Source organism: Brienomyrus brachyistius, chromosome 2, assembly GCF_023856365.1.
Source record: "Brienomyrus brachyistius isolate T26 chromosome 2, BBRACH_0.4, whole genome shotgun sequence".
NCBI classification, from domain to species: Eukaryota; Metazoa; Chordata; class Actinopteri; order Osteoglossiformes; family Mormyridae; genus Brienomyrus; species Brienomyrus brachyistius.
The window spans coordinates 32,429,576-32,441,722 of record NC_064534.1 but is presented as its reverse complement, the minus strand read 5'-3'; the positions used below and the strand labels follow the sequence as shown (position 1 = coordinate 32,441,722).

Sequence of the window (12,147 nt, the reverse complement as noted above, 5' to 3'; positions counted from 1 at the left end):
TTTCCCGCAAGGACCTGCTATTAATTATAACTTCTGAGACAGCTATTAAAAATATATGCTATGAAAAATTACAACAATTACTAAAATGAAAAATATATGTGTGAAAGGTTATCCAATTTATAACAAAAGCATAATCAAACATAATTGTAATTCCCCCTATTTTATAAAATGGTATCGGCTAGGTTCCGGAACTAATCACTTGTCAAGCTTTTGCACATTTATATATGTGAAAAGAAAATAGCAAACCTAATTCGTTTTGTAAAAACAGAACGATGATAGATAAGTAAAAGATAAATTCTTTTTATATCTTCCAGTATTACTGATGTTAAGGCATTCTTGGTGAAATTCCTTTATTGCAAACACCCCCATTGAGGCAATAGACTCAACCTGTCACTTCCTTGTTGTACAAAAGTTTTATTTTGGAAAGTTAGTCCAGCGTTTGACTTATGAGTAGTCTAATTTATCATTTTGTTTGGGCGAATGCGGGTTTTGCTTTATATTGGCGTTAAAGCGTGCGGATTTAGGGTTCTGGGTTTTCGGCGGCCGTGTGAAAGTGGCGTTGAAAGTTGCTCGCCGGATTAGAATCTCCACCATAATTCAGTTTACGCAGAATGAGTTCCGTTTCAAAGGAAGACTTTAGGATTAAATGGCCATTGCATTTTTTGGTCTGGGAAAACGATTATAGACAACTAGAGAATGAGATAAAAACGGTACGTAAGTATGTCTCTTAAGGTTTGCCTACAAGTGCATGCTTGATATACTGGGTGAGCGGTGCCGCAAGCTGCTGTTAATGGCTCTGTGCGTTTTAGTTGTCCTACGTCAAAATATTCGATCGGTTGCTAGCTAATTGCCCATTAAGCGGTATTTTATCTACAGCACGATAAAATTATGATATCGGTGTTTGAGTTAGGTTCTACTTGATCAGTTATTTGCTTGATTTCGCTTTACCTGTAGTCTCACTTAGTGGTTGTAGCTACGACTTAAAACTGCGTTCGGGTGGCTGAAATAAAATATGGGACAGACTGAAATATTACATAAATTGATAATACCGTGCAGAGGTTTTCTAAACCCGCACGTTAAATGTTTGAACTAGATTATTACGACGCATTCTGTCCTATGTGGTTTTGTCTTTCAATTTGCATCTAGCCATAGATGCTTTTAGTCCTGTGTTTTTCAGTCGATTGTACAATGCCTGAACGTGTCCCCCCCCCCCAAGAATCCAATCAGTTATTTCTGATAAATTTATGTATTCAGAATGGGCATTCGGTGAAAAGGGGAGCTTCGACTCATAATTTTCTCTGGCTTTTTCTGTTTCTTAGAACAACATAGAAGTGGTTGATCCTCGGGGACGGACACCTGTCCACCTGGCCGTATCACTGGGACACTTGGAGTCGGTCAGAGTCCTGCTGAGACACGGCGCCGAAGTAACCAAGGAGAATGCCAAGGGATGGACAGGTGGGCAGGCTCCTGCCAGTTTGTGGCAATAGTCAGCTGATCACCTAGTGGTTCAATCGATCTGTCAATTGCAGACATTAATGTATGTACTAGAAGCTTTCTTAATGGCTTAGCAGCTTAGAATTGTTTTAACCCAAAGGTGATGTGTAGATTTGCATAGATTCCAAACAACATCACTATAAAATTAGTGCAGTTAGAATCACGATCCTTGCTCCTTGTTTAGCCTGAATGTGCATATAATGTGGTTGCACATTGCAGAAGTCTGAAGATTGCTGGTTCTAAATCCCCAATCCTAAATACCTTTTTATTAAAAAAAAAATATATATATTTCACTAAAAGAATAATGTCTGATACAATTATCAAGCATGGCAATGGTATTGAACGGGGTACAGTGAAGTCCAGTTCAAATTTAATGTCTTCCCTTCTAAATCTGTACATTGCTACCTCCATGACTATTTGCAAATCGTTCACCGATGCACCACCTATTTAATGCATTTTATTTCAAAAAAGCACCGTTATTTCATGCCTCATCTTTTGTTGGACAGCTGTTTGTCTGCAGTCGTGGCATGAGAATTTCCTCGAAACACACATGACGATAAAAACCTGAAACGACAGCAGCAGCAATAAGTCAATAAAATGTCTGCCCTCCTGTTCTCAGTGCTGCAGGAGGCTGTCAGCACAGGAGACCCCGAGATGGTGGCGCTGGTTCTACAGAGGCGAGATTACCACAAAGCCTCAGCGGCCCTGGGGGGGGTTCCCGAGCTGCTGTCCAAGATCCGTGAGGTGCTCCTCTCTCGCTTCCATTCTCTTCCACCCTCTGTTGTGATTTAACCACAGCAGGCTGTTTTTCAGAAGCAATCATCAATTGCATCACTGATTTTTCTCCCCTCATCTCTGTGTCTCAGTCGCCAGACTTCTACATGGAGATGAAGTGGGAGTTCACCAGTTGGAGTGAGTTTCTTTGTTTTTTGCAGCCGTGATCTTCTTGGGTTTGTCCTCGTAAATTATTTATAGATTTATGTTATTGCTATGTGTCAAGAGCCATAAAAGCACAATGTGTCTCGAATGAAAATTCTGTGTACTGTTAGGATAGAAGCTCTGTTCAGGAATGCAGGTAATACCTAGGTATCTATGCGTTTGATAGAGATCATTGATTCTATCTGATTGTGTACAGTTATGGGGAAGTGGTGGGTGGTGCAATGTCCTCTGCAAGTCATCACCTGGTTTTTCTGACTGTCGTTTGTAGCTTCATTGCTTCTTGCAGCGGTGATTGTAGGCACATACCAGTCTGACCCACCATGGGTCTCAAAGTGTCTTGTTCCTCTCTTCGCTATTCGTCTCCTAGAAAGGGCTCGGCCCATGATTGGCTGATCTGTGTCATGTTCTGCCCCCTCAGTCCCCCTGGTGTCACGGATGTGCCCCAGCGACGTGTGCCGAATCTGGAAAAGTGGCTCCAACCTGAGGGTTGATGCTACGCTGCTGGGCTTCGAGAACATGACCTGGATCAGAGGCAGGAGGAGCTACATCTTCAGGGGGGATGGTGAGTTGTTTGCTGGACATCCCCATGGGGTATCGAGTGGTTTACGTGGCTGCGCTAATGTCTGCCTGCTACCATCATCTGGCTAAACTCGTACATTCTAGGATCTGCATCTCTGTTTGATTTGCCTGTAACTTCTTTAGCCACCTCCCAGCTGTCTTAATACTGGGATAAAGCACTTCAAAGAAAGTATTGTTTGAATATTTTTGTCATGAGTACCTAAGCTTCAAGTATGAATGCGGGGAACAGGGTTGTGAACCCTCCAACAGCTGCGTATACGTTTAAGATTACTCCAAACCTTCACACGTTGTATCATGGAAGTTGAGGATCAGCAGTTCAGTGTGGTTGCACCTGTGTCCGATGCAGACAGTTTTACAGAGCTGATGGAGGTGAACCACGACGAGCAGGTAGTTGACACGGATCGCTTCGATATCTCCCGGGAGATGGAGGAGGTAACACTGGACTCCATGCAGCCTGCACAACAGGATGTAGCCAAGCGGTTAACCACACCCATCGTCAACACCTTCCTGGACACGCGACACATTGCCTTCGAGAGGTACAGCTCAGGTTTTCAGTAAAATTCTGAAATCTGGGACCAGTTTGCTGTGACGTGGCCAAAACTGTGTAAAACAGTCAATGCACTTTGCGTCTTGCTTCCTTATTAATGACAAAAAATGAAAATAATCTGGCAAAAGGATGCATGGGCAAACTATGTCATTGCTCTACAATAAAAGTTGAGTGACTTGAGTGAGTCAATGTCTGTGTTTGGAAGGTCGCCAGTTTGAATCCTGTAGCTGGCTGACCCTGCATTCTGACCCCTTTTAACCTGTGTGTCTGTGTGTGTGTGTGTGTGTGTGTGTCTATATATATATATATATATATATATATATATATATACACACACACACACACACACACACACAAGTTGGTCTTTCTGTCTAAATGGGGACCGTCCATTCAATTCTATGGGAAAACCCATAGAAGAGAGAGAGAGATTATGTGTGTCTGTCTGTTTTTATTGCGATTCCTTGTGTGTTCCCCTTTTTAATCGTTGCCCTGCATGGACTCCGCAGAAATAAGTCTGGAATCTGGGGCTGGAGGACAGATAAAACGGAGGTGGTCAATGGCTTTGATGCAAAGGTGAGAGATGGACTCGTGGAGGGCAGGATCCTTTATCCTCTTTGGGCAGGAAGCTCCCTCTGCCTTAGACTTTAGTGTAGATTTTGCTCAGTTGCATGTAGCCAACATGACTGAATTAAGCTAATCTCTCGGAGTGTTGAATGCATTACTTTGCCTTCCTCAGATGACAAGGTTCTGCTGGGAATACACATCTACAATATCTCTTAAAGAGCCCTTGTCTTGTTTATTATTTAAAATGTCGGCTTCATTTTAGTAAAATTATTTAATTGAAATAAAGTGTTTAATTATATCCCATGAGAATTATGAATTGTACTAATATTTTATGGAGCATTGCTTGCAACATTTTGAATCATTCTAGAAGACGCCTCCATGTTTTGAAGGTTAATTATTAAAGAAGTATTTTAAGGAACATCTTGTGGTTTGCTGGGTTAGCTAAGCTCAGCTCTTAATCTAAATACCATCTCAAATGGAATGGGATCTTGTGGCAGGTCTTCACTGTGAACAACGTCAATGTGGTCATCCGAACGAGGACGGAGCACCTCACTGACGAGGAGAAGGCCAGAATAAAAGGTACCAAGCGCTTCTGCATCTTTAAATGCGCTGAGCTCTGGAGGCTGGAAATTAGCAGGCCCTGTTGACTGCATCACTTTCGGGGGTATTTGCTGTGCCCATATTGCCATGCCAATCTACTGCTTTTTGTTGCTTCAATCAGTTTCTTTGTCAAAGCTTTTCATTCGTGTTTAATATTGTAAATATATTCTTATTCTCAGTGAGATGTGACTTCTTTGGTTTCCAAACCTCCTTCCAGATGAACGGAATATTCTGGAATCTCTCCTGGGAACGGTAGAACAACACTTTAGCGCTCAAGGGGTAAGCAGCCAGCATGGTGAAAACATTTTGCTCAGGTAACATTTTGGAGTGCATGTACGCGCTATGTTCAAGAGAAATATATAAACACCCACTTTGTTCTTTACATCATCGTTATTCATCCAATCACAGCTTCAGTGATTTATTTTTTATTTTTATTTTTTTTTTGTCCTTCCTGGCCACCCTGTGATGGATAAAGGGGCTAAGTAAGATCATTGAGTGTTGGTTGCACATCTTTGATGCTTATTTTGTTCTTTGTTTCTCCTTTACTTGAGGTTTTTGTGTGATTAAAGGCCATCTTCCGCTGCATAATGATAAGCAATGTTTATCCAGATAATGATGACTAATCTAAGTTTGGCTAATTCACCGTCTGATTCATCCTGCTGACTGTGAGCAACATGGATCTCAACATGTATTTGTGGGACGTCCGCACTGGATGCCGAGCTCATTAAATGTTCCACTGAAGGTGACCTTTGGCCTTTGACCTTTGTGTTGGGAAAAAGGACATGACCCTGGAGTATGCCACTGCCACAAACCCCACGGCCATCACGCCCGAGGAGTACTTTAACCCGGACTTCGACCTGCAGGACAGAGACATCGGCCGGCCCATAGAGCTCACCATCCGGACGCAAAAGTTGGTCTCGCCTGTGAAGGTCATAGGGACAACAGTCTTAAGTTACTGTGGATTAGTAGGAGGGCATCTGGGGCTGGGGGTTCATGGGGTTGGTGCCTCTTTCACAGTGGCCTCGTTCCTCCAGGTTTAAGGCCACCTTGTGGATGAGTGAGGAGCACCCGCTGTCCCTGGTGGAGCAGGTGACGCCCATCATTGACCTGATGGCTCGCACCAGCAGCCACTTCGCCAGGCTGCGCGACTTCATCACCCTCAAATTCCCCCCAGGCTTCCCAGTCAAGATAGGTACATCTGTATATGAATTTACTCAAGGACGTTTAGCTGAAGCCTTTAATAAACAACATACCCAGCAGTACAAATGGTTCTGTATTTTCAGAAAGCAATTCATGGTCAGTGCCTAACTTAAAGCTGCAGCAGCGGCACCTCAGAGATGCCCACTTATGGGGGACCACAATCATTTTTGTTATATATTCAATGTGCCTTACAGTTTTACTAAGCTGTACTGGTAGAAACTTCAGTTGAGCAGTTCAAGATACATTGTCTCTCTGACACTCAATGGTCAAACAGCAGTTCCGACTTGGCTCTCTGAAATATCTCTCCTTAAGCGGCACACCACTCGCTGACAGCTGTGCCTGTGCTGCTCTTACAGAGATCCCCCTCTTCCATGTTCTGAATGCCCGCATCACCTTTGGGAACGTGAACAGATGCAGAACCGAGGACAATTCAGAAACAATTCCCACCACGGAGGTGGATGCCAGTGCAACAGGTAGGCCCATGCAGGAGCCTTGGTCACATGGTACGGGAGCCTTGGTCACATGCCAGTCTCTATTCCAATTTTGAATGCCCTTTCATGTGACCTTATCGTTTGGTGATGTGTGAAATGTCAAACCTTCATATTTCTTTGATTACATGAAGTTCATACCCAGATTTTGTTTTACCCCCTCACCCCTCGATGCAGCCCCACCTCTATTCCAGGTCTGCCCCAGTGTGTTTGAGGTACCTGCACATTACCGGCAGCGGGGAGGCAACCGGACGGTGTCGTACTCTGACCATGAGGAGGATCTGCTGCAGTTCGCTATCCACCAGAGCCTCCTCGAGGCAGGATGCAGCACGAGCCAGGTGAGGCCTCCTGCTGCCCGGCCCCTCTTCCTGCTGCCCGGCCCCTCTTCCTGCTGCCCGGCCCCTCTTCCTGCTGCCCGGCCCCTCTTCCTGCTGCCCGGCCCCTCTTCCTGCTGCCCGGCCCCTCTTCCTGCTGCCAGGCCCCTCTTCCTGCTGCCAGGCCCCTCTTCCTGCTGCCAGGCCCCTCTTCCTGCTGCCAGGCCCCGCCTCCTGCTGCCAGGCCCCGCCTCCTGCTGCCAGGCCCCGCCTCCTGCATGCTAGCTGTTGGACAAATCACATGACTGAGCCCCTCCATACCGGAAAACAGCCTTAAACTGTTTGTCCAGCTGCTCATTGCGAAATTAAAGGCACTTCAATAGTAATCTCAGAATTCCAGAATAAACCCAGTCTGTCTGTGGTTAATTTTTAATGTATTCATCTTTATCCATAAGTAGTTTAAATGCACTACAGTCAGCCCTCCATATCCACAGGTTCCACATCTTCAGATTCAGTCTGCTAAATGATTTGATGTGCGGTGCTTACCCGAGCGAGAATGAATATATATTTTCTCTGTATTTTCCATTCAATATTACGATGGTTGGGTCCAGAGGTGGAAATTTCAGGCCCAGAAAGTAAAAATTCAGACCATTTTTTTTCTTGTCATTTATTCTATAAACAATCCAGTATAACAAAGATTTACATTGTTTTCAGTATTATAAGTAATCTAGACATGATTTAAAGTATATAAGAGGATGTGCATTGCTTGTATGCAAATACTACACTATTATGTATAAGGCACTTGAGCATCCATGGATTTTGTTATCTGCAGGGGTCGCTGACTGTATTTGGCCAAAATTAGATACCAAATTGCTCACATCTCATTCTGAATCTAAGGGAATTACTCTGATGTTAATTGGCCAGTTGTTGCTATAATAGCCTCTCCTCTTATGAGAAAGCTTTCCATTAGATGCTGGAACATCTGGACCTTCCGGTGAGATTTGATGTTGGTTGATCAGATCCTTTTCTGAGCGTTTGTGTGCCACTTTGCAGCTGAACTCGGTTCCAGACATGTTGACCCTTAATCACTTCTGCTGCGGCTGCCCATTGCAGCTCTTTCAGGGCAAAAATGAGGCGTCCTGGAAAGATGACGACCTATGACGATGCCAAGTCACCTCTCCTGTACAACCACCAGTTCTTCTGCCGGTGTTCGTTGCAGGAGATTGTGTGACTGTTATACACCTGTGTCAGTGGTGTGGCTTAATTAAGCAATTATTCTAATTAACAGGGTCATGGCCATATCGTATATTAAGTAATTTTTTGTGGGAGTTATGAAATACTTCATGCAGGTCGGTGCCGTCGCTGGTGCTGAGTGTTTGAACTCTTATAAGAGTGTTCAGTGTTATGTTTTATTGACTAGGAAATTCCACCTGCGCATTACATGTTTTAATTTACTGCTTTGCAGTCAGTTGTATTAAACCTCAATCAGTTATGGAACGTGCTCGCTGTGTGTGGCCTTGACATAAATATTTCATTTCTTATGTCATTCTTATTGTGATTTTGCTTTTCCAGGATATCCCCAGAGTCCCGACGATCAAGAGCCAGGAGAATGGGTAGGGCATCGCGGTGGTTGGATGCTGGCGAGCGAGCATGCTTCCAATTCCTTTCAGTTCAGTTACTGTGTGTTTTGTGTTGACCCCCAGCCTTGCTATTCATGGGCATTGCTGCCTTTCCAGTTCCGTCCTGCGTGAGGCGCTGGTTGACCTTGGTGACTCTACAAGCCCAGGCAGCACTGGCTCCACCAGCAGCCCGGACAGCGACCTGCAGCTCGCTATGGAGCTCTCAGCACAGGCCCAGGAGGAAGAGGAGCAACGGAGGAGAGAGGAAGAGGACGAGCTGGAACGAATACTGAAGCTCTCACTGACTGAGAAGTAGAGGAGGAGCTCCGGCAAGAATTAGTCCCCGTTTTTAATTTTTATTTGCCAATAGAAGTATAAAATGTCCAAAACCCAGATCTAGATCCTGCTAGGGAACAGCACCAAACTAACTGCAAGCAGAGAACTAACTAGTACTATCAACCATAAGCCCCCATCTGCTCAAGACTGGCATTATTTATTATTGTTTACTATTCTAATATATATAAAGCCACACATTTATATCCTGTTGTAGGCATGTCATTAACAGGCCATGCCTGTGTCTCATGAATCAGTATTGCTTTTAGGGTATACATTTTTAAAATGCCGTTTGGATTCTGCAGCTTGGAAAACAACAAAGCATTGTCATTTAATTCCACTTGTATGTTGCGATCCATACTATAGCAATGTGGTTAGGAGACTTCAGGGATTTTTTTAAGATCTCTCAGGGTTCTGTCGTAATCTTCCATTCTTCAAAAGAATGAGTGTGTCAAGGTAGGATGCACTTCCAGATGGACATGAAAATGTGCCTCAGAAGATTCTGAGCCCCTCAATTCAAGACGAGCAATACTCACGCCAGCGTGCCTGTTTGCGGGGCGCAGTGTTACCCCTGCGGGGGCTGGGCACTCCAAACCGTTCCCTCATAGTTTTATATGTCGATTCACATGGACGTTCACTGTTAAACACTGACCCTTTACCAGTAAGATGAGTAGTCGGAGAATTTACTTTTTGTTTCAGTAGGTAGGGGGACATGTGACCTCTGGGGTTCCAATTGGACTCTGCTGAATGTAGCATTTTCCACAAACAGAGCGATGTCTTCCCATGCTTCGATTCCGACAGCATGCTGTGTGTTTGAGGCCAAAGTGATGATGTATGGCAGGGAGTTAATGATGATTTAAGAGTTTAAGATTTTATTGTTTTGAAACCTACTTCTTGAAACGAATAAACCAGGATAGTTAAACACACTGACAGCCAACAGTATGTAGTAATGTTTTTTATTTTGATGCAGTACTAATGAACTTCAGGATCTCAACTGAATTTCAGAATCACGATGCCAAAAATGAGACCACGTGTTTTTTGATGCAATGTATTAACTATAGAGCTCACGTTTTGACAGATTAAACAATTCAGTTTCTAAATGTTTCTTCTTTTTTTTTTTTAAATAAAAGCACTTTATCACCAGTACCGTTTTCTGAGACCTCCTGATGTATGGCCCTGGTTGTACTAGGAGTTCCTAGCTCTCTGATCATCATAGGTGATATACGACTTTCGCTGTCTTAGTATGGCAGGACAAATCAGTAGAGAGACACGCAGCCTCACACATGAGGGGCGCGGTGCGTTTTGAATTAGTGGGTTCTATTCCTGTCAAAGTGCTGCGTTTCTACCGCTCTGTTATGTTTAAGTTGGATGTAACTTTAATTTTGATATTGACATTGTTTGCCTTAGCTAAATCTTAAGCACCCATTAATTCAAATTAAAGTTCAACTATGTTAATTTGTATTGTTTTAAAATAAATGAAATGTGATGTAAATTATTCTTTATTGCTTGTATTCACATTTTATTAATATGTCCAATATTTAGTTGCACAGATCAATTATTTGCCGTGCATATGGGTCGACGAAACTTTAATCATTCAGAGGTGTGATTAATTTTTTTGTAATACATAAGAATTTACTTGGAAATGCAAACCATTGTGCACACAACTAATGTGATCTTTAAAACAGAAAAGCGTTATAAAAAGGCTACATTGTGTTTTTTTTTTAACCACACTGAAAATGCATAGGGCAATTTTGCAGCACTCCTGCCGTTTGATCAGAAGGTGGCAGTGTGTGTTTCTGGCGAATTTCGTCCTGACATGGTAACTTCCTTATGGTTGATTGTTATTTCTGTTTTTGCGCAGTGCCCAGTATTCGCATTGGCCTCAACGGTTTTTTTTTTTTTTTTTTTTGCTCAGGGTCTCTGATATAAATGGGCGCGTTAGTTTGCATTCGTTTTTTCTTGCTAAGTTTAGCTACTGTCTCTGTTCGTCTAGTTTCAACAGCTGCTCCGACTAATGAGACGTTCTGAACAGTTTACCTTAATGTAATTTATGCCATAAGAATGTTGTTCTGGTCGCGTTCATGGTCATCTTCATGTTGTGTAGGAGGATTTTTGTTTTTGTAAATAGGATACTGAATTTAATTTCCCTAGATTACTCCTCCATACGTCTTAAAAACACCACACAGCGATTATTCATTGTCAGATTTTCGGACAAAAATGTTTAGAAATTGCGAGGGAGGCTATGCAATATATGATGAGACACGTCATTCACAAAATGCTTCGGTTATTTGTTACATACCAATGTGAGGATTGACGGAAATTCGTGTATTTATTATACAGCACAATATAATTAAAATATAAATAATATTTTCCGTCGCACTTCTACAATGCTGGGGTTTAATCGGAATTAATGCATGCTTATGGGTAGCATGGCCGTACTGACGTCAAGTCCTCAGTATTTACTCTGTAAACTACAATAGCACTTTTGACCTCGGTATTTTAAAAATACTGCGTACGGCCCTTATTGGCAGCTTTAGTTATTGAGAATTACTGATATTTCTGGGAGATTTTTGCGTGTTTTTATGGGTATGATTAAAATTCAAAGCCTTACTTTTTCATTCGCCTTTTAAAATAGAGGCATTTTTAAAGTTAACATTGACCATGCTCTTTCCTTATGATACTTTGAATGAAAGTTGTGCTTTTTGGACAGAGATCAATATGAACTGTTTGCAGAGTAGAGTAGAATGTAATTACTCCAACAATGACCTTCAGTAACCCGAAAGGATCTGGCTTTGGGGGCAAAGTGATTGAGGAGAGACTTCAAAACAGAATTATATATAAATCACATATATCAAATCAGTAAAATGAGAAAAACAACAAAACAGAGCATGCACGTTTGTCTTTTTCTTATGACTGGTCATTATAATCGGTAGCCAACAAAACATGTTGGTTTATAAAAGGTAAATTCACAATGTTATTTAAGCAAATAAAATAGGCCTACGTAAATATCCGAACTCCTTGACAGCCAAAATATTCTTTACGCAAGAGCACAGAACAGCCACAATTGTAATTGCAGTGAGGGCTGGATTAAACTGCAGAACGAGCAATGAATAGCGCACACTCGCTGCATTGCTGAGATAACATCCTTTGTTTGTGTAAGTGACGATTTAAGAAATATAACCCTCTAGGGCCATGTCTTCCATGATTATGGTGATACTTAATATGTTTCTCCAGCTGAGATTGTCACTTTCATTGAGTCGAAAGACAGTACTTCATTGGATTGGGTGGAGTAATCCTTTGAGTTTTTTTTCTCCTCATGACTGCTACATTACTTATAAAAAAAACATTTATTTACACTGGTGTAACAACTTGTTTTATCGTAACTTTAGGTCTATTTGGGATTCAAATCACCAACCTTCATGTTACTATATATGCTGCAGAGTATCTGTTAATTAACGTGTTCCCGTTTT

At 42.4% G+C, this 12,147-nt stretch overlaps 1 protein-coding gene across 2 annotated transcripts; it reads left to right on the top strand.

Moving 5' to 3' along the window:
* The first annotated feature begins 195 nt into the window (after positions 1-195).
* Positions 196-10,172, top strand: ankrd13a (ankyrin repeat domain 13A). Of its 2 annotated transcripts, none has more exons than XM_048979822.1 (15): positions 196-710; positions 1,320-1,455; positions 2,114-2,238; positions 2,361-2,406; positions 2,852-2,995; positions 3,359-3,548; positions 4,066-4,132; positions 4,621-4,702; positions 4,941-5,002; positions 5,503-5,633; positions 5,758-5,915; positions 6,280-6,396; positions 6,589-6,749; positions 8,298-8,338; positions 8,429-10,172. In XM_048979822.1, exons 1-15 carry the CDS (start codon positions 612-614, stop codon positions 8,658-8,660), a joined length of 1,791 nt encoding a protein of 596 aa, XP_048835779.1. In that variant the 5' UTR covers positions 196-611; the 3' UTR covers positions 8,661-10,172. The 2 variants fall into 2 exon arrangements, with proteins under 2 accessions (XP_048835779.1, XP_048835784.1); XM_048979827.1 differs by having other exon boundaries at positions 198-710; positions 8,462-10,172.
* Positions 10,173-12,147: the final 1,975 nt, after the last annotated feature.